Raw genomic sequence first — 22,309 nt, 5'->3', positions numbered from 1 at the left:
AATAAGTATTGTTCTCCAAGACATTCAATTCAGTACTAGATGTTTACCGTACATGAATGAATTGTATAAGTTTCTTGTCTGTGCGGTGTATTCAAATAGTCGTTCAGAGCATTGAACGAATTGTACTAAGGTATGGTTTTTGATAGGTAATTTTTCACGATCCGTGAATAATTTCAACTTGAAGGATCTAAACATCAGGGTGCTCACTAGGGTTGAGGATGTGGTTGTGGCAAGTCGGGTTGCAGGGGTAAGGGCAGTCAATCTTCTGGAAGGGGTTCATGTCATAGTACCAGTCTCCCACTGCCTTTGCAATTGTCTGCAGAAAAGTTACCGTTAGACTAGAAATTGCTTACACAGCCTCTGCTCGAATGAGGAAAATTCGCAAATCTGCTTTATTTCTAATACAGAAAATTTGAAATCTCGAAAATATTGTCCTTGTGACAGGATAGAGTTGAAAATAGAGGAAGGTCATCTCACTGTCTTAGCTAATTCCGGGGAGTCGTCCCTTAACCAAGTCTCTTGTGTTTCGGATTGGCAATGAGCGTAACAGGCATCTATGAACATCCCTGTGGATGGAGAGCTACCGACTCCACTCAATGCATTCAGAAATTCCATCCGAAAAGCTGGATATGTATCGGGCAGAGACAATACAGGTAAACATGGGATGGTTAATTGCAAAACTGTAGTTCTTAGTATGTATGAAGCCATTACTACCTTGCATGATTTTGAGCTGGTCCGGTGAACACTTCTCGATGTCGAGCTTGCAGCTGTGCCAGGTTCCATGGGGATCGGCAACACCTGGTGCCAAAATATTCTTGATCTGGAACGCAAAGAACAGGTTTCTTTCATATTAGGACTGCAGCGAAACTACGAGAATATGCTGAAAATGCAGTTGTTTTCCAATTCTCCTGTTAATCAACAACATATTTGGAGAACATGCCTGATTGCGCTCTTGATTAAATAAAGCCTCGTGGATCGTGAACCGAAATCCAATGGGAAACAGTTTTTCCTAGTTTTCTCATTTCCCTATCAAGATAACAATTCGGAATTCTTTTCCAAGGTTTTCTAGATTTAAAGAGAACTAAATGTTGCAGAGAGCTAGAGAAGCAAAAAGCAATTAGCTGCAAATATTTGACCAATATAAAATAGCTGCAAACAGTTAATTGAGATCATAAAAAGGTCGTGGGACAAGTATTTGTGATCTTCATAAGATTTTCGGATACCAGATATAAAGGAGATTAGAACCCAAAACTGCAGAATGCTTATCTATACAGAAAATTTTCTAAGTGAAAATGATAAGAATGCTGACCTGCCACGAATCGTATGCAGCATTCAGAAGGAATATTGGTGTCTGAATTTGTGTGACTACATTTTGCGGGAAGAAGCACTGTCATTTTGGTTCCAGGATTACCCGTAAGTATGGCATAACTGAGCTGACAAGAAACACAACGAAAAGCAAATATAACGATAAAGCAAATCCCAGTCACTTACCAAACCTGGGTTCAATCTTGATGTGCAGGAAGTTGGTAGATTCTTCGCTGAGCCCTGTGAAATTTGATCGAATTAAGCGATCAGATAGCAGACCAAAAGACAGGAAGGAGAAAAGTGGTAGAATGGTGAGAATGAGTACATGTGTTGCAACCACTTGACTGTAGAATTCTTCAATATGCGACGCTCCCGAGACATCCTTGCTGATGCATAAAAGGAGAGCACTCGATATGTTAAAACGAATTTAGGAATGAGCAAGAATCAATTAACTAACTAAGGATTTACTTTCTGAGCTTACGCGTTGATGAAATAACCTGCATCTGCAAGGCATTTAACTTTTGTACTCGGTGGGAGAAGAGCTCGGAAGCGGTCGCAGTGCAATATAGAGGTCAGGCCACCCGCAGAACATCCCGAGATTATAGCCTGTCATGATTCAAATATACCATCAGAGCAAGCAAATTGCAGAAAAAGGAACACCGATCAAGGCAGTTGAGAAAAAGGTGGACTAAATGGACCAATTTGTACATTTTCAGCATTTTTCATCCCTCTTGCTAGCAGATTGTCGATGATGGCATGGAAAACTCTGGCCCCTCGGAAGTGAAGATTAGTCGCCTGATCAAGATTACCCAGGGAAGGAAGATTACTTCAATTCCAGACCACCATGAAAAATGTTAGCGGATGCTGTCACGAACTTACAGGGTCGACGGCTTCCACATCACCAGTGTAAGAAGCCCCATCACAGTATCTGACCTTGATTCGGTTCCACTTGTAAAAGTCTACAATTTCAGAAAGTTGTCAGCTAGGAAACTCAAGTTCTCTTTCTTTTTTTTCTTTTGTTTTTTTTTTGGCGGAAAGTTCTTCAGTTTTCAGTTTTCTGCTCTTTTTTCAAAAGGCATCAAAAATACGAAGAAAAGTTTCTTGATCTGCCCATTTTTCAAATGTTCTTCCAGAGAAAAACGAGGAAACTTGTGGAAAACTGAAACAGAACAGGCCTTCAGGTGTGAAGATATTCGGTGTAAAGCTGGTGTTCACACAAAAGAGAAAAGAAAATAACACATCTCGAAGATATTCATAGATTACCTGGATTGAGTGTCTGTTTATTACTTAGTATCCCCGAGAATGCAACTACTTTCAGCATTTTTCTAGAGGAACCTAATCTCGTGTCAGTACGGGAAAGGCAAGTCGTGACATTGTTGCACCAACCACCTCCCTATCGTGAAAAATCATACAAGTACTCGCATCATAAAAACCTATTACAGAAAATATCAAATTCAGGTGGAAAAGAAATGATCTTGGCAACCAATTTTACATCTTAATCTGTCACACTTCATCGAAATTTAAAACCGGAACCACAGCATCTTACACAATCCCAAGAAATAAAGAATTATTATCATGGCCAAGTTCAATCTATGCATCAATCCTGATTTGGTCATGCTAACAAGCTGAACAATCAATCTACGTATCGGTCTAATGCGGAAAGAAAGAGACAGTACTCTCCCATCAATAAAAGTAATTAAGTAAACTGATCTTCGCAGGGAAAGAAGAGGAAACCTCGAAATGAACAAGCCAGTTGTTGATCCCAGCGCCGGAGCCCGCACTGAAGTGGTAAGCTGGAGGACTACCATCCAGACATACTGCAAACGGGTGGTTTAAGTTTCAAATCCACAAACTACTAAAATAAGAAGACAGATTGGAGAAATGTCATGCAGTGTAAATGAAGGGGAACTGAACCCACCAGCTCCTTTGGCCACAGCTTCTGTGACATAAGTGATTCCCACATTGATGCCTTCTGCTCTGAGCAGTAACACCAGCAAGCTCGCGACGACAAACATCCGTTGGCCAAACATTCTTGCATCCCCCATTTCTGTCAAATATCAAGCAGCAAGCACGAGTAAATTCAGAGGAAGAGAGACATTTGCAGGCAAAATTGCTCAAATTCCATATAAAAGGCACGTAAGATTGGCGAATGTAGAAGAAGTGCCCATCAAGAAAACAGCTAACAACATTGTGCATGGACTAATGACAACGCAAAACAGAGAAGCAAAGCAAGGACAAATTCTTTCTTGAGGAGGAAACATGCAGTCAATGACAGAGAAAGTAGCAGCCCGATAGAGTGAAGACCCACTTCAGCAATTCCTCCAATGGGCTCGTTGCGATGGAAGACGGGGTAAAATCCCGGCTGGGTAATGGCTTAAAGCTTCTTTAAAGAGAAGCAAGTGCCTTTTTTTTTTTTTCCGCTTGATCTTGACAGGGCAATGGGGAGTAGTTACTTTACTAAAGCCAGAGAGTTGAAAAACATGACAAACGAAGAGACGTCTATGAGGAGAAGCCTTACCCGAGACTAGAGAGAGAGAGAGAGAAGACAAAACGCTCAACAAGAAACAAGAGAAGAAGAGGATAACCGCAAAGATACATACAATTATAGTAAAGAAAAATGTCGACGGACCCATGAAATGCATTGTCTTAATAAATTTGTCTGTCAGTACTAATGCAAGTGATCTCTGTCTCTCTCCTCTAGCTGCCCTTTTTTTTTTTTAATAATGAAGATAAAATCATAAATAATTAATAAAGAGACATTGATAATTCCACATAATTATCATGCCTGTAACCTTTAAATTAACAAGGGATCTGCTTTACGTGGTGAAATGTAATAGTGTGGTAGGTATCGAACTTACGACCTCCAGATCAACAGGCGAAGGCGTGCATTACTACACTATACTCTCTTTTTTGACGAGACAAGTAGTTTTTCATCGCTAATCATCTCAATCATCAGTTTATCCCTTATTATATGTAAAATCTCCAAAAAAAATTAAAAGGGGGGGGGGGGGGGGGGGGGGGGGGGGGGGGGGGGGGGGGGGGAAGCGCCTGAAAAAGGAACTTTAAGGAAAATTATCAGGGAAAATTCTGCAGCACCAGTGCACTACCTTTTATTATCTCTTCTCATATTGTCATCCAAAATTATGTGTCTCGTTCGTAACTGAAAAATCAATAAGGGAAAAAAAATGTCTGAAGGGGAGTTTTAAGAGAAATTATCGATTCATTACGTCTGCATGCGTTTTGCTTTCTCTTCTGCTCAGAGTTCAGTTATAGTGATCCTTTATCATGGAAAGAACTGTTATGAGTTGTCAATTATTGTGCTCGGATACACATTTCATTTTCAGCTACGGAACCAATGTCAATGTTAGTTAGGAGTGATCGCAATTGATGTGTTGTCAAGAGATTATTGATGTATTTGTGGCTTGGGAAAAGTTCTCTGTGGTCCTTCTCGCGCGCTGTTGTAGAGCTAGGGATGGTTGGTGGCTCATTTCGAGATGGTGAGGTGGTGGTGGGGGCTTGCTTGCGACTCATTGCTACGAAGATAATTGCTTTAAAGAATAAATTGAGATTCAATTGAAAATGGTTAGTTAATTGATTCTACGCTTGTTCCCTTAAATAAGATTTTGATTTGAATATAGTTAATGGAAAAAATTCTTGCCTGCGAGAGTTTTATTCTTTAATGGCCGACTCGGCTAGATTGAATATTAGTCGAGATTTATTAAACTTTCGCTTACAAAGGAAGTTTAATATATAATATAATAAAAGAAAAATTCTAAATAATTAATAAATTGACACAAGTAATTCCACTATGTATTAAACTTGTGACCTCTAGGTCAACAGGTGGGGCGTACATCATTACGCTATACCATCTTTTAAGACTTATTGAATTTTCAGATATCACGGTATATACAGAAAAAAAAAAAGATTTAGTGAAGTGACTCACCTCATGATCCAACGATCACAAATTGCGTGCCATTGTGACACCATGTCACTGTATAAATACATGTAGATCGAGGCCTTGCTTGACTTGAAAGTCTTCTCGATGTGTATTACCTAGTATAAGAAAGCACAATAGGTTTTTGAAAATGCAGGTCGGGTTGGCCTATTATAAAATAATTTTTTTAATTATAATTTTTTTATTTATAAAATTCAAACCTAAGATTTTTTTATTTTTTTTGGTATGTGACTTAGGGGTTGAAGGCCATCAAATCTATTGTTAACCGAACAATTCGAAGGTCAATCGGAATAAAGTTCTCACAATGTGAATTTTTTACATTTATAAAAATTCGAATTCGAGAACTTATTTTAGCGAAATAAGCGTTCATTTGAATAAATCCCTATTACTGCCTGTACTGAAATGTTAGATCGTGTAAATTGACGGTGGTCTGCAAGAGTGGGGCCCGTTGACTTATGCCCCATGCACTGTGTCGCCTTTTGCTCGTATTATTGATTTTTAGCTGTCTTCTATCTTTAGGCTTCCTTTTAGTTCCACCAAAAACCTAAAGGGTAAAGGCAAAATCTTTATAGGTTTCTAACTTTGAATTGAACATGTCAGCTGTCACCCGGTAACGATTTTCCAATTTTCAGATCAATTGAAGGAGATAAATTTTCTATGTGATGGAAAAAAATTTATGGTACAAAACATTTTTTTTTTTATATAATCACTTTTTAAATTATTGAATTATAATTATAGATGAATAAATAAATAATTTATTAATTTGACGGTGAAAATCCCTACGACCGAATAAATCATAAGCAAAATACATCTAGGCAACGACATTCATGGAAATTAAAAAATCTCTCTCTCTCTCTCTCTCTGAAATTTATATGTAATCTTTCATATCGGCTGAATACAGCTTTTCAATTTTCTGAGGACCAAGCCCAGGAAAATTTCTTGAGAACTGTATTACTTCAAACAAGTGCACGCAGGCACCTTTGTCTCCATCATATACATATATATATATATATATATATGCCAAACCTTAGTCTCACATCATTAAAACAAACTAAAACTCTTGTATATGTGGACAGGTGTCAAGTTATTATAATTTTGCCTTTCTATTATATCTATATAAAAAAGGTGAATTAGATGCCTCAGACAAAATCAAAGGGCGTGGCTGGGTGTTAAGATCCCTTTTGCACTTATTTGATGGTCTTGAGTTCAAGTCCTTCCATTCACAATCATACATTTTGCCTCATTTATTTATTATTTATTTTCACATTTGTTTTATTTTATTTTTAACAATTAATACATTTTTAGGTGCCAAAAATACTTTTAATAAACAATCCACAAAACTATTTCAATCCATGCACTTTTTGTCGATTTCACAACAAGTTTTCAAACTACTGCTCATTCTTTTTGCCTCCCTTTCTCAATATGATATCAATTGGAGAAGGAAGTATTTTTTTTCACAATAAACACATAAGTCTAGGTATTTAGATAATTGAGAAATATATATAGCTTATTCTATTAGGCTATACTAGAAGAAAACCCACACATTGCATGGGAAATGTTTCTAATTTTCTCAATTAAAATAATCATGTTATAATATTATATTGTGATAATTTAGTTTGTGTTGGGAATTATTGCTTTTGCTATGCCAAGTGAAAACAAATACGTTTAATATAGGCTGATCAAGGTTCCAAGTTGCAATCACATAATCTAAAATGTTATTTTAGAAAAGCAAGAACAATTGGAAAATGTATATTTAAATTAAAAAAAGAAACAAAATTTAAGAAATTAGCTTAGGAAAATAAGACATATATAGAGTATTTATAACTTGCAGTTTGATATATATATATATATAATTATTATAGATTGTAAAAAATTGTATTCAATATTTAATGGATAGTGTACATTCGGAACTGTATATCTTTAACTTCATAATTATTAACTCTCGATTTCTTGGATATGATGTCTAGCGCAAAATAAAATTTTCCAAAACTATACAATATCCAATAACACAAAATAATCATCAATTCAAAATATCAAAAATCAATATTTCAATATATTTATATAGTATCTCATTATTATGAGAAAATTATTTGTGAAACAGTTAAATATTAAAATAAGGAAATTTTGTCCTTTTATTGAACAAAAATCCAATAATTCTATAAAAAAATAATTATTTTAGATAAAATAATAAAAAAAATTGATATCTAGTTGTTCATACAATAATTTTTTCATGTGACATAGTTATAGATATTGTAACAACCCTAATGAAAATTTGAGGCGTTGATCAAAACTCCTAAGAAATATATATATATATATATATATATATATATATATATATTATTGGATCATCTCTTATATAAATTGTTCTGTCTCATTGTAGGGTAGCATTTCTCGCTGTTCATACAATAATTTTTCCATGTGACATAGTTATAGATATCATAACAACCCTAATGAAAATTTGAGTCGTTGATCAAAACTCCTAAGAAAAATATATATATATATATATATATATTATTGGATCATCTCTTATATAAATTGTTCTATCTCATTGTAGGGTAGCATTTATAGAGTCGATGGAATTCCTCACCACTTGAATCTGGAATGCGACTTGGGGAGCTTCAAACATGGTGGAGAAATTTGCATGTCAAAATTCATCAAAAATAAAAAAGGAGAACGACCTTAATTAGAGAACCTACTATTTATTCTTGTCAAACACAGTAGAAAAATATGCATGTGACAATGCATCACAAAAAAGGGAGGGAAACGACCTTCATTAGAGAACCTATCGTTTATTGAATTTATAGTGAAGAAAATCTACATGTGACAATTCATCGCAAAAAAAGGGGGAAACGACCTTCATTAGAGAACCTATCGTTTATTGAATTTATAGGATCCATCGAATCCCTTATCACTTGATTCTAGATTGGGACATGAAGAGCTTTGATCATAGAGGAGAAAATCTGCATGTGACAATTCATTAAAAAAGAAAAGAAAAGGAGAGTTAAAAACAACTTGAATTTGGAGTGCTACTCGGGGAGTTTCAAATATAGTCGAGAAAATTCGCATGTGAAGATACGTTAAAAAAAATAGGGGAGAAGCAACCAAGAAACCACCATTTGTTACTTGTTGAAAAACTCGAGTAGTATAAAACACATATTTATAGTCAACTAAAAAGAAATGTCTAAATTTAATAAAATGAAATATAATATTTAAATTACCACAATAGTATATACATAATTGGAATAGATATATATGCATATAATATTATACACTTTTTGTTGATTCTTCGTGCGATATATTTTCAAAAGTTGAATTAAATAAGGAAACTTTACATACCCATACGTTGATATGTTGATTCTAACTAATAAGGAAACCTTTTTATATATTTTATTGACTTATACGCGTATAATTCCTATATTCTATTATTACATAATTAATTAATCAAATTAAAAAATGACAATTTTTTACGTGTTAGATTTACTAATTAATATATATGATTTAATTTACTTAAAATATATTATAACATCCACATAAATAATTGGCATATCTTCGCGGAGGCATCGCGGACACGGTCCTCACTAGTTCTCAATTATTATTGATAGATACTTGCATTAATTTTGGAAGCACAGCTTAGCTGGCTGAAAAGAACCTTTTGGAAACCATTTGTGCATCTGTTTCACCGACCGCAATATAAATCTTTCACGAGATCTATTATTAGCTGAAAACATACAATGATGCATGCATGCGCTTGTCTTGACACCAAATTGGAAATCAATTATGAAAAGATGTTCATGTTCTCAAGGGCTAATATAGAAGTTCAATACGGGACGATACCGTTACCAAGTACGGGAAGCAAGTCACGATTCTTTTCTTACGCTTTAAGTCTTGGCTACATGGTATTTACTTTTTCTCAGTAACAAACAAGGCGATAGGATTCACTTTTCTTTATAGAAAGAAAGAGCATGTTCACTTACTTTTTGTAAAGGGCTGGGATGCCGATCCAAAGTGTCGACAGATAGCTAAGCACAAATTCAGCAACACGAAATTTGCATACGAGTCATGCAAGTGTAGACTTTTTTCGGAGTGTAGTCTGATATTCGAAAGCTCGATGGCCCAATTAATTCAGTTCGAGCCTAATCATAAATTTATTTTATTTATAAGATTCAAAATCTAATATTTTATTTAAAAAAAATAAGCACCGAACCTTTTTGAATTAATCCTTATTGAAACATGCAGACACTTTACATTGTCATAGCGTGACTTGAAATTTCTGACCTCCCATTTCAAGGCACTATGCCTCCCGTTTTTAGTGGCAGCGATGTGATTGCACTTCTAATTGTTGCAAATGGCAAATTATAATTAATTAATATTTCAATCCACCGACAAAGAAAACAAAAAAGAAAACTAATTATTGTACGGATAAGATTAAAAAAGAGAGATTTTATTGGTTTAGAGTGTGAATTCCCACATAGTATTGTGATTCTTAAAGGCGAGAAGGCTTTCATTATAGATGCCAGTCCCTAATTTGCAAAACTATCCCGAGGTTTCAATCACCTTATTCAAATATAGAATTGACAGTTAATTACGACAATCATCGAATAATTTCAATATATGACGGATCTAAACTTCAGAGAGTGCATCAGTATCGAAGTTGCGGTTGTGGCATGTCGGGTTGCAGGGATAAGGGCAGTCAATCTTCTCGAAAGGTTTCCTATCGTAGTACCAGTCTCCCACTGCCTTAGCAATTGTCTGCAGAAAAAAGTTACCGTTAGGAGGGAAAGAAAAAGAAAAAGAAAAAAATATGTATGTATATATATATATATATATATGTCTGCGTAGCCCGGCGGCTCGGTTAAGGAAAATTGGCAAATTTTCGAACATGGATTAGTTGAGACCGTAGCAAAGTAGAAAATAGATTAAGGTTCTCTCACCGTGTTAGCTAACTTTGGCGAGTCATCCCTTAACCAAGTCTCTTGCGTTCCGGCCTGGCAATGAGCGTAGCAACCGTCTATGAACATCCCTCTGGACACGGAGCTACCGACTCCCCCAAGTGCTTTCAGAAACTCCATCCTAAACTCTGGAGATGCACAAGCATGAGAGTGTTAAACTTCAACATCGTAATTCCTAGAAAGCATTAAGCTATTGCAGCGTACCATGCATGACTTTGAGCTGATCCGTTGAACACTTCTTGATGTTGAGCTTGCAGCTGCCCCAGGCTCCATGAGGATCAGCGACACCCGGTGCCAAAATATTCTTGATCTGGAATGCAGAGAGCAGGTTCTTATTTTCATATTAGGACCTCCAAGAAATTATGAAATATGACGAACATGCCTGATCCCACTTGAGATTTTCGTATACCAACTAGAAATGAGATTATAACCCAATCCTATATGTGCAGAAAATTTTCAAGTGGACTTCGATAAACGTGCTAACCTGCCACGAATCGTATGCAGCATTTAGAAGGAATATTGGAGTCTGAATTTGTGAAGCCACATTTTGCGGGAAGAAGCACTGTCATTTTCATTCCAGGATATTATTGTTAGGTACTATAAAACCGGGCTGAAAAGAAGCACAATGAAAAGAAAATATAACAATGGATCATATTTGGTGACTTACCAAACCCGGTTTTAATCTTGATGTGCAGGAAGTAGGCAGATTCTTGGCTGAGTTCTGAGAAAATTGATTAGATTAAGGAAATCAAGAACGAACTAAAAGATGGGAAGGAGAATAAGAGATAGAATGGTGAGGATGAGTACATGTGTTGCAACTACTTGACTGTAGAATTCTTCAATATGCAACGTTCCCGAGACATCCTTGCTGATGCAGAAAAATAGAGTACTTGATAAGCTAACTGAATTCAGGAATGAGGCAGAGTCATTCTTACTTAATCAAGGATTTATGTTGTCCACTTACGCGTTGATGAAATAGCCCGCATCTGCAAAGCATTTAACTTTTGTTCCTCGTGGGAGAAGAGCTCGGAACCGGTCGCAGTGCAATATCGTGGTCAGCCCCCCAGCAGAACATCCCGCGAGAATAGCCTGTGGCGAGTAAAATTTATCGTCAGAGCAAGCAAACTGGGGAAAAGAGAAGGGACGATTGATCGAGACAGTCGGGAAAAAGCGAACAAAATGGACCAGTTTGTACATTTTTGGCGTTTTTCATCCCTCTTGCTAGCAGATTGTCGATGATAGCTTGAAAAATTCTGGCTCCTCTGAAGTGAAGATTAGTTGCCTGACCAAGATTTACCCAAGAAAAGAAAATTACTTCAACTCAAGAACATCTTACATTTTATATGTCAGTACATGTTGTCACGAACTTACGGGGTCGACAGCTTCCACATCACCAGTGTAAGAAGATCCATCGCAGTATCTGACCTTGATCTTGTTCCAGTTGTAAAAGTCTACAATGTCATAACAAAGTCAAGCTGTTTCGAATCTTAAGTTGAGAGCTGAGGAAACTAGAATTCTGTTCTTGGCAGAAAGTTCTTCAGTTTTCATTATAAACACATGTCCGGATATTCATAGATTACCTGGATTGAATTTCTGCTTATTACTAAATATCCCAGAGAACGAAAGCACCTTCTTCATATATTTGGAGGAACCTAATCTTGTGTCTCTACGGGAAAGGCAATCCGCGACATTGTTGCACCAACCACCTCCCTGTATACGGATGAAATCATATGAGAACTCGTATTCAAATTGAAACTATTAAAAATAATACCAATCTTAAAAACCGCAACCACAACATCTAACACAATCCAGAGAAGTAAAGAATTTTTTTAAGGCCAAGTCCAATATATGAACAATGATCAATCTACATGTCGCTGAAAAAGAAAAGACAGCACTTTCACAATTTTTTTTTTCAGATATATTTTCCTCTGATCAGCAAAAGTAAGAAATCCGATATCTTCTTAGAGAAGGAAGAGACAGGACCTCGAAAAAGACAAGCCAATTGTCGATGCCGGCGCCGAAGCCCTCGCTGAAGTGGTAAGCCGGAGGACTACCATCCAAGCAGACTGCGGAAAACGAAGTTTTAAGTTTCAAATTCACAAACCACTAGAACAAGAAAACAGATTGGAGAAACATAGATTTAATTAATGATAGGAGTAAGGATTGGTGAAGGAAGGGGAACTCAAACTGACCAGCTCCTTTGGGCACAGCTTCGGTGAGATAAGTGATTCCGACATCGTAGCCTTGTGCTCCGAGCAGTAACACCAGTAAGTTCACAAGAACAAACATCCATTGACCTGACCTTCTTGCGTCCCCCATTAGTCTTCTGCACACTCTGCAGGCAGATTTGCTTAGTATTTTCTATATCTAGAAAACAGCCTTCCAACACAATGACACATGATTAAAACAGGGAAACAGGGGACAAAAACTATCATGAGGAGCAAACAGCAGCTCAAACAAGCATGAACCTGTACGAGAGAGTATCGTAGGATAGCTCAAAAAAGACAGGAAACCCACTTCAGCTATTTAACCAATGGAGCTGCAATGGAAGACAGAGAGCCGGAGAACCCAGGTGGGCAATATTGGGTTAATGGTTTTATAAAACGGAAGAAGGTTTTAATTTATACAGGGCGACGGGGGATCTGATTCCCTTGCGAAACTGAGGTCTCGCTTGTCAGTTACCTTGTAAATAATAAATTGACGCCACAGTATTCAAGAACAATGCGACAAAGGCTAATGGTCTGTGCCTGTAGTATCTTTGTCTGTCTGATCAGTTCAACGATCACGATTTCTCAAAGTCTAAATTTAAATTCAGAGTTGAAGGGAGTAGATCACTATTAAATCCAAATATTCCCAACCTTCTAAATAAGATATGCCAACTTTTTTTTTTTTTTTCTGTTATAATAGATGCCCAAAACCTAATAAAATAAAAGAGAAATAATAAATAATTAATATGGGGATGGGTAGTCTCATTGGATATCAAACTTGCGTTAATAAGCGAAAGCGTGCGCTGCTGTAATATATTCTCTTTTGATTATACTAACCTAATTAAAACTTAAACATCTCTAATTAAATATTCTATTTATGGGTTAAAATATTTCATCTCCCATTTTCACTTCACCAGAATCCCTCTTTAAAATATCCAATATATGATTATTTGCACTTTGGATTTCTCGAAACCTACTTTTCCTAGCTGCTTTTCTTTTAAGGTTGCGTTCGGTATTTGCCAGTAATTAAACTGCTGGTAATCCACTTTGCCACAAGATAGATTGCCACTATTTAAATTATCGGTATTTCAACATTGTCATGTTTGGTATTTCAATCAACATTACTGGTAGGTAGGGTTCGTTGTCGAGAATGGCAGTGACACTGGCAGCAGCGCTGGTGGTCGGAAGTGATGGCAATGACAGTGGTAATGGCTAGAGGGCATGCTAGGAGTGGAGGAAGAAGATGGTATGAGAGGGATAATTTCGAACTTTCAAAATTTTAAGATTGCCATGAAGGTGGGATTCACTTAGACACCTTGCATGGGGCAAAACTATTTTTCCAATTTGGTGGTAACGTAGATTGTCATAGCAATCTAGATTACCAGTGATATAGTCCTACTAAATATGATAATGCTGTGGACCAGACAATTTAAATAAATATTAGTGATAATCTAGATAGACCGTTAGCTATCAAACGCCTCCTAAAAACAATTGATAGAATATGACCATATCAATCAAGAAATTACATATTTAATTTGCATGACATATGTGCTATTTTATTATTGACTATTAAAATTAATTTTTATCGCACTCGTAATTAAAAAAAAAATCATTTGCGCGGTCGGACATTGTTTGGGACCCGTGAGATGATCGTTTTCCAACCAGTGGGACCCACACTGAATACGGTGCCAGATAATGAAATCTATGGGAGTCTCTGGTAGACCAAAGAAGTCTAGCCTGTCCTGACCTGACCAGAAGCTAATTTAGATCGTCGCGTGGAGGATCGACGGTGATCTGCAAAAGAGTGGGACCCTCCGGCATGTGCCCTACGCGCTGTGTTGCCTTTTCCTTGATTTTGAGCGTTTTCCTTTATCCTTAGGACATTTCTAATTCTCATGACTATGATTAAAGAGTGTATATACATACATACATACATATATATATATATATATGTTTATATAAGCTGTCACCCGACAAGCAATTTTAAAAAAAATTAATATGAAATGATTTAAACAGTTAGACACTTATTCATCTTAAATAATGTCTTGAATTTAAGTATTGTGAATGGAGAAAATCTATGTTGAAAGATTTTTACACTTTAGTAAATCGATCCGACACGACTGTATCAGTTGAGGATTGATTGAGCTTTCGAAAGCTAGAGTAACATCGAAAAAAATTAATTAAAAAAACAATGACTTTTTCGATAGTGGTAAAAATATAAAAATAAGACGAGAGTTGCGCCACTGCATTATTAACCAAATGCTTAAAAGTTTATCTACACGTTCAGAGTTCAGACTTTCAACTATGGCAAAATAATGCTTCTCAAATTTCAAATTTTTGCTAATATGGAATTCTTAGGAGCCATTCTCCTTCATCTGCTTTTCTTAACTCCTATTGTTTAACTTAGCCCAAAAAAAAAAAGAGTATATTGTTTAGATATGGATATATTTTAAACGGTCAGCTTGGCTCCCGGTGAGCTACCAGGATCTCTATTAATTACAATCACCATCATTGTCTGCTGTGCCTTGCGGGTAGCTAGTAATGAGCTGCGCAACCACTCTCTTTATAACGTCATACTATGAGTAACGTTATATTTCCAATTTTTAAAAATATTTGTAGTTTTTATACAATTTTAAAGATCCTTCTAATACTCACATTTGACAAAATATCGGTGAAAGTTGATATATGTAATTACATCCAATGGTAAAGTTGATTAAAAAAACAATGTTTTATTTTTTAAAAAAGTAACAATGTTTCAAAAAGAATATGTACCATGCAAAACGGAAAGATTTTAGAAGTATGAATCTTTTTTTTGTTTTTTTTTGTTTTCGGTGGTTCGAAGTACGAATATTTTCTCGTAGCAATTCATATATATTGTATAGATTTTTAATTGCCCATAAATATTGACTTTTTTGCGCAATTATCTCTCTTTTTTCGGTAAGGTACGCAATTATCTCTCTGATAGATAATAAAACACAAATGTAACGTTTCACTATTCAAATGTGCCAGGTCAAGCTCTTGCCACTCCGGGTCAATTGCCGAACTCAATTTGCAAATATATATATATATATATATATATATATATATAGATGGAGAAAATATCGTCACAATGAAAAATACTATACAATGGAAATTAGTTATTTCATATTTGAATGGGTGATGCTATAACGGTCGGTATCCAAAAATAATTACCGGGATTGTTTCATTATCATCCGTTAGATTTAAATAACATATTTGAATGTTAGTCTACAGACATTCCCTTTCTCTCCAATCAATTTAGACGAACAAACAAAACAATCCTCCTCTGTTGGTCGTCGTCTCCAATTTGACGGTCCATCCCTTCTCTCCGATCGAGCTATGATCATCACCGCCCCGAGTCCGCCCAACCTTCTCGGCTCTGCCTTCGGCTCCTAGCTCGACCAATCCCCCCCCACAAAAAAAAAAACACGGTAAAGGGTATCAGGGAAAGCTCCGACCCCGACTGCTCGCTTCCTCCCTGGCTGCCCCTTCCTCCTCGACCATGGCCTCAGCCCACCCGTCGGAGCCTTGTAGCCCCCCTTCATCCGGCCCTAAACATGAAGAACATGTTCCATTCGAATGCTTAATTTCAAATTTCTCCATGTAACGATGCCTAATTTTATTAATCTCTTGGTGTGGTTCATGGTGTTGATTAATAGTAGTTTTGGAAAAATTGATCAATTTATTTGGGATTGTCTTGCTAGCAGATTACTTAGAAATTCTTTTTTGTTGATGCTGGTTTAATCGGCTGATGTTGCGGGAAACGTTCTGCTGGTAACGATTGAACGAAACGACACACGCCGTGTCAGCATTGATGTTGTACATTTGGTAAGCATATTGCTTGCACTTCCATTTCGAATTCGAGAGGTAAAGTTGTTGCTCTTAGGATGTCCCTGTTGAGAGTTGAAGAGTAGGTTGAAGTTTGTCATGCTCTAGTAAACTTTTCTTTGACATGAATGTCGATGGATTAGCAGGTCCATGTCAAGGGAATATCTTCAATGGCTGCTTAGTGCATCGGGGAGAAAAGAGCATGTGTGTGTTTGTCTCCTTTCTCCTTTCCTTAGCCCTGCCTCTTTCTTCCCTGCTCTTCCTCCACATCTTCCTCCTCCCTTCCTAGAATCTTAAAGAAAAAGAAAAAATATATAGGACACTTGTACGGCCGCGATCGCATGTCACTTAATTCGACGGCCGAAAATGAAATAGTCGTGGTAATTGTTTTTGGATGTGAACTGTTGTAGAATCTCCAATATTTGAATAGGGCAAAATACACCTTGCACCACTACCGTGGCAATTTTGTTTTTGTGTTACCTTGTTTGACAAAGATTTTTTTTTTTAACTCTACTATACTCAATTCCATTCCAACTATAAATAATTATATTTATTTGGAATTGTAATGATTGTGTTGTTGAATTATTAAAAAAGTGAGAAAATAATAATGAATATTTGAGATAAAATAATGATTGTATTGTTCAATTCTGAAAAAAGTATTGAATAATTGATAGAATTTAGTATTAAAAATTTAATTGAATGGTAGTTAAGATAAAAAAAATTGAATAAAAATGAAAAAAAGTAATAATTATATTGATGAATTGAAAATAAGTGGAGTATAATTAAAAAAAATTTCTATTTGCCAAACAAGATTGCTTTTCAATTTTCAAGCCAAGAAAAAATATTTTCAGAGAATGACGCAAGTGCATGCATGCACCAATTGCACCTATTCCCAATTACATCTACTTCAATTTTGTATTTGTGTTACGCCTTAGTCTCTCTCCATTATTATCGATAGATATATACTTGCATTACTTTCGGAACAACCGCTAATAATTAGCTTGGCTGAAAAGGACATTGCATTTGGAACTATTTGTGCATCATCGGTCCTGCATGCAGTGTAACTTTTTCAACGACTGCATGATTCTTCCTCCAGATCTACTATTAGCTGAAAGAGCACAATAATAAATAATGCATGTTGCCTGTGGAACTGTGTTGAGATCAAATTGAAAATCCGATGCGTGCAATTAATAGATGTTCTCAAGGGTAACCTAGAATTTCAAGACCGGGAGTGTAAAAAACTGTTAGGTGAGATTAACTCAGATACTATGATATGTAAGCAATAAAATTAACAGAAAAATTGATGTCATGTTAATATTCATATTAAATTGATCGTTTTTGTGTATTTCCATGTAACGAAAAATAATTCATGCTAATCTCTTACCGTTTAATTTTGTTTACTAAATTCTGGTCTCTCTCTCTCTCTGTTATTATCCAAGGATGTTCTTGCATTCCCCCAAAAAAACAAAAACAAAAGGATATACCTTGCATTAATTTTGGCACAACTGCTAATTAGCTGGCTGAAAAGAACCTTTATTTGGAACTATTTGTTCATGGATCTTGCAAGCACTATAAAATCTATAACTTTTTCACCGACTGCATCATTAATCTTTTGTGAGATTTATTATTATTTTCGATTTGCTCCACCGGTATCCGAAAGTTTAATGAGCCATGATTAATTTCAGTCTGAGTCAAATCAGCTTACGAAGGGGTAAAACTATTTCAATCGTGAATATTCTTCATTCACAAGCTTCGAAAACATTACTCAAGAAGAAAAGGTATCGGACCACACCTGGATCAATTCACATAATGATGTCGTTTGTGCTGACATAACATCAAAGTGAAAATCCCATACATTAGGGTATAATCTAGAATTCCAAGACAGGGAAAAGATACCAGGGATTGAAAGAAACATCATGATTCTTTTCTCACACTTCCAATCGGCTCGGCATAGTAAGCTTGATTTTCCTATAGAAAGAGCGTGTTGATGACTTATTTCTGCCAAAGGGCAGTATTGATAGTGCCTATATTTGAGGGTCTACAAACAGTACATGCAGCGACACGATCGATGTTCAAATATTGTTCGAAATTATTGGAAAATATCCTAGAAACAAATTAATGTTTTGATGAGATCGAACCTCAGGAGGGCCGGAGCAGTGGCCGAATTTGATGATGAGGTCGAACATTTAGGAGCGGCGGAAAGTGTCCGCAAAGGGCGGTGGGCCGACAGTGGTTATGCGGAGCGGGAGAAGAGAGAGACTGGCCCAGGGGGCAGGGAGAGAGCGTCCATGACCATCTGCCCGAGAGTTGGGCTATTTGTATGGAAATAGCGATGATCATTTCTCTATTTGGAGCTCATTTCTATTTATATAGTAAACTTTTGGGCCCTGTCCTCATGCACCAAGCACATCCCTTTATATTATTCATTATTGCTCTTGACCATATCATCAAATGCCAATTCTATATAAATGTCCGTAATTAGCCCTCAGGTCACTGCATTAGAGCAAAGTCCCGCACCTCCTTTAAGTATATCCGTTTATTTCTCATGGTGGATGGATCATCGAGTGATAATGAGGTAGACATTTTTTAAATGTGAAGCAACCATATGAGTCTTACTGTCTTGTACTTTACTTTTACTATCTTTTTTGACTTTGAATTTGGAATCAACATCGTCTCTGTCTTCTCCGAATCTGAATTCGGTTCCGTTGTTGTCTCCAACTCATCTCCCCTAAGGTACAAATCCCCAACGGTTCATACATAGGCACCTTAAGATTTCGCCAGGAGGAGTGGAGGACTTGATTCTCTCGGCATGTCGCCACCCTACTTTGGACTCAATTTCTATTTATGGACAATTTTTGGCACTTTAAATCGACTTAGCAGATGAAGAAGGGGCCGCCGGAAAAGGAGGAGACGTTGCAAGTGCAGCTCCCACCAGAGTGATGTTCCTCTATGGGCCAAGAATGGAAATTATTATTATTATTATTATTATTATTATTATTATTATTATTGTTATTATTGTTATTGTTATTTTTATTGTTATTGTTATTATTGTTATTATTGTTATTGTTATTATTATTGTTATTGTTATTATTATTGATATTGTTATTATTATTATTGTTATTATTATTGTTATTGTTATTGTTATTGTTATTGTTAATAATAATAATAATAATAATAATAATAATAATAATAAATATTATTATTATTATTATTATTATTATTATTATTTCTTTTGAAGGGCCAAGAATGGAACTGAGCGAATGGTTGGAAGTCCTCCTAATACATAAATGTTAAGGTAGTTTATGAAAGCCATTAGCTGAAATCGGGCTGGGAAGCATGCTTGCTCGAGCATTGGTATGTAGGTCGTCAGTCATTTGCATTTAGGATTTGTGCGATCACTGAAAGAATGAAAGTAAAGCCTTTTCAGTTCTGGATTTTTGTATATTTCTCTTCTCAGGTTCTGTGATTTACGGAAGATTTGGGGAATTGTGGTCATGGCAGTGAACTGAACTACATTCTTCCCTGTTCTTGATCCTCCTTTACACTTGCCCAACAATGACTGAGGTGAGATTCATATTGGTGTGTCGGTTTAATTTGTTGTTTTGTGATAACTGTAACATTAATAGGAGCTTCTAGTTTCTGAATCCGAGGTGATTTAACATTGAGTTACCTTGTTGATTATCTATATATATAGTTATTTAAAATACTCTCACAAGAGTCTCCCATTTGACTGATGAAGAGCTTTCAAAAGTCTCCAAATCAAGTGATGAGGAGCTTCCAAAAACAATCCTCAGCTCGTGGTTAATTATCGATTTACGTCCATTATTAATATATATATAGGCCTTACTAAATAATTTTACATTTTTTTAAACCTGCATTTCTTGAATATTCAAATAGTCTTCTTGAACAATGAAATAAACTTGCTACAAACTGTCATTTTATTATATTTCTAACTTATGTTACATAAAATATTTAATTAAAATTTATAAATATAATAGTTCCGCGCATTTAAGCGGACTAGTTTCCTTGAAATTGAATGTATTAGCTGTGTCAGTAATTTTCTCCAGCCTTTTCTTTTTGGCTAATGAAAGAGTAGAATGATATTACCAACTAGAAATATATTGCTTCTAGACTGAATTTTTCGACATGCTATTTTAGGATGCTTCTAAAATGTCTTGGGGATTCATATTACACAACAAGGTAAGAGAATTATCTGGCTTTGTTGTCTTGACTTAATAGTCATATCAGACTATACTATCTAATTCTTGGATCCGTGATTTTTCTAATATGTTGTAGTGGCTCGGTGAGATATTACCGCGTCCCATTTCCATTCATGCTCTCGTAGCTTTTTTCGGCGGCCTTTTTTTTTTTGGCTGCATAAGAAGTAAGATTTTCAGGGCATTTTTTCAGTACAATGTACTGTTTACAAAGTAAGATTTAATATCCTTCTAAGAACCGCTGGCTTCTAGTTTAGATAACTTGATCTGTACCTAATATTTCAATTTAATATTAAAATTATTTATTATGATTATTTTAAAGTAAACAAGCTTATTTGGCCATAATTTATGGGTTTCATATACGGCTTTAGATGTTGATGGCTTTTACATAAATTAAACGGTAAACTCCTTCATCGATTGTCAAAAACTGTGTGAAATTATCAACATGGATTGTGAAATTATCAACATTGATTGGTTTAAATGGTTCAACATTTATTCTCTTTAAATAAAATCTTGGAGGTTTGAGTTTTGTGAATGAAAAAAAAAAAATTCATGCTGAAGAGCATCATTCTCTTAATAAGCCAATCCGGTTTAAACTGTATTAGTAGGAGTTTGTTGGGCTTCTGAATATCATTGTACACATTGAAAAAAATAACTGTGTGAAATTTGACACCATATGTTATCTGTTTTATTTACCCAATCATTCACTGTATCAAGAGAAACTCTTGTATATAACGGATATATCATGTGGAAGTGTCACAAACTAATAAGGGATCAACAATTCCTCTTAGTTTTTAGAAATATCACAAAAAATGGCTTAATTATAAAAATGGTCCTCTAAGGTTTTCTTTTTTTGACATCGAGTCCTATAAGTCTTGTTTTGACTTTTTTAGTCCTAAACGTTTGCTCCGTTAGACACTTATGATCCAAATCGTGACTGATCGTTAATCGATACTGACATGGACATAAACGACGTTAAATGTTTTCCACTTGTATTTAAAATATCTAAGTGAAAATTAAAAGAATAACAGTGATAGTCCTAAAAGTTATTCATTTTTTAACCATAGGCCATTTGGGGTAAAAACCCCTTTCAAAATGTGATAGTTTTGATCCATTTCGCATCAATTGTTAACGTACAATGATGTGGACTTAATGCCATGAAATTTTTTTAAAATTTATTTTTTCATTTAATTTTTTTTATTTTAATAAATTAATTAAAAATTAATTTTTTTGAAAAAATTTAAAAATAAAAAGTTTCTAAAATTTTTATAAAAATAGAAGAAAAACTAGATTAAATTAAAAATTTTAAATTAAAAAAATTAACTAAATTGTAAAAAAAATATAAAAAAAGGAGGGGATTAGAAAGGGGCCCTTCCAACCAAAGCCTCCGACGACCTTGCCCTATTCTATATATTGGTAATTACCTAGTCCCTTCTCATCCATGACGAGTTTGAAAATTATCTTCTACTTTTTTTTTAATTTTATATAGTTATTTATTCATATTATTTTTCTTATTTATTATTTTCCTAACATTTTAATTTTTTATTTAATTTTTTTGAACTTTTTATAATTTTTTTTATTTTTGTTTTAATTTTCTGATTTTTTTTGTATCTTCTTATATTGTAAAAAATTTCAAAATTTTATGTAAATTTCATTAATTTATGTAATTGTTCTGAATTTTATTCTATTTTTCTAAAACTTTTAAATTTTTTAAAATTCTTTTCGAATTTTTTAAAATTGGAAAAAATTAAAATTTTTGAATTTTTTTCCTACTTTTTATTTAATTTTGATTAATCTTATTCAATTTTAAATGTTATTTTCTAATTTTCA

The 22,309-nt window shown here is 35.1% G+C and overlaps 2 protein-coding genes across 6 annotated transcripts; both read right to left on the bottom strand.

Moving 5' to 3' along the window:
• Positions 1-6: 6 nt before the first annotated feature.
• On the bottom strand, positions 7-3,771 carry LOC116206158 (pectin acetylesterase 8-like). Of its 4 annotated transcripts, none has more exons than XM_031538945.1 (13): positions 3,614-3,771; positions 3,224-3,352; positions 3,040-3,122; positions 2,569-2,698; positions 2,185-2,264; positions 2,014-2,100; positions 1,787-1,911; positions 1,631-1,691; positions 1,492-1,545; positions 1,310-1,387; positions 715-820; positions 478-623; positions 7-316 (listed from the first exon to the last, which is right to left on the bottom strand). In XM_031538945.1, exons 2-13 carry the CDS (start codon positions 3,348-3,350, stop codon positions 188-190), a joined length of 1,206 nt encoding a protein of 401 aa, XP_031394805.1. In that variant the 5' UTR covers positions 3,351-3,352; positions 3,614-3,771; the 3' UTR covers positions 7-187. The 4 variants fall into 4 exon arrangements, with proteins under 4 accessions (XP_031394805.1, XP_031394807.1, XP_031394806.1 ...); XM_031538947.1 differs by having other exon boundaries at positions 3,552-3,697; XM_031538946.1 differs by lacking the exon at positions 3,614-3,771 and having other exon boundaries at positions 3,224-3,504.
• Positions 3,772-9,680: 5,909 nt separating this feature from the next.
• LOC116206157 (pectin acetylesterase 8-like) lies at positions 9,681-12,881 on the bottom strand. Of its 2 annotated transcripts, none has more exons than XM_031538944.1 (13): positions 12,727-12,881; positions 12,402-12,544; positions 12,193-12,275; positions 11,790-11,919; positions 11,581-11,660; positions 11,405-11,491; positions 11,174-11,298; positions 11,017-11,077; positions 10,877-10,930; positions 10,694-10,771; positions 10,414-10,519; positions 10,192-10,337; positions 9,681-10,009 (listed from the first exon to the last, which is right to left on the bottom strand). In XM_031538944.1, exons 2-13 carry the CDS (start codon positions 12,526-12,528, stop codon positions 9,881-9,883), a joined length of 1,206 nt encoding a protein of 401 aa, XP_031394804.1. In that variant the 5' UTR covers positions 12,529-12,544; positions 12,727-12,881; the 3' UTR covers positions 9,681-9,880. The 2 variants fall into 2 exon arrangements, with proteins under 2 accessions (XP_031394804.1, XP_031394803.1); XM_031538943.1 differs by having other exon boundaries at positions 12,678-12,838.
• Between the last annotated feature and the right edge of the window lie 9,428 nt (positions 12,882-22,309).

The sequence above is a fragment of the Punica granatum genome, chromosome 4 (assembly GCF_007655135.1).
Source record: "Punica granatum isolate Tunisia-2019 chromosome 4, ASM765513v2, whole genome shotgun sequence".
Taxonomy (NCBI): Eukaryota; Viridiplantae; Streptophyta; class Magnoliopsida; order Myrtales; family Lythraceae; genus Punica; species Punica granatum.
The sequence above is the reverse complement of the archived record's forward strand: the minus strand, read 5'-3'. Positions and strand labels throughout refer to the sequence as shown.

What these genes read in the sequence shown, in the direction of transcription:
- LOC116206158 (XM_031538945.1), bottom strand. Translation starts at nt 3,350, where the DNA reads ATGGGGGATGCAAGAATGTTTGGCCAACGGATGTTTGTCGTCGCGAGC. An exon ending in TAAACAGACACTCAATCCAG is followed by an intron (nt 2,265 to 2,568) that starts GTAATCTATGAA and finishes CTGAAATTGTAG; the next exon opens with ACTTTTACAAGTGGAACCGA. An exon ending in GTCAAGTGGTTGCAACACAT is followed by an intron (nt 1,546 to 1,630) that starts GTACTCATTCTC and finishes CAAATTTCACAG; the next exon opens with GGCTCAGCGAAGAATCTACC.
- LOC116206157 (XM_031538944.1), bottom strand. Translation starts at nt 12,528, where the DNA reads ATGGGGGACGCAAGAAGGTCAGGTCAATGGATGTTTGTTCTTGTGAAC. An exon ending in ATTGGCTTGTCTTTTTCGAG is followed by an intron (nt 11,920 to 12,192) that starts GTCCTGTCTCTT and finishes ATCCGTATACAG; the next exon opens with GGAGGTGGTTGGTGCAACAA. An exon ending in TCAGCTCAAAGTCATGCATG is followed by an intron (nt 10,338 to 10,413) that starts GTACGCTGCAAT and finishes GTGCATCTCCAG; the next exon opens with AGTTTAGGATGGAGTTTCTG.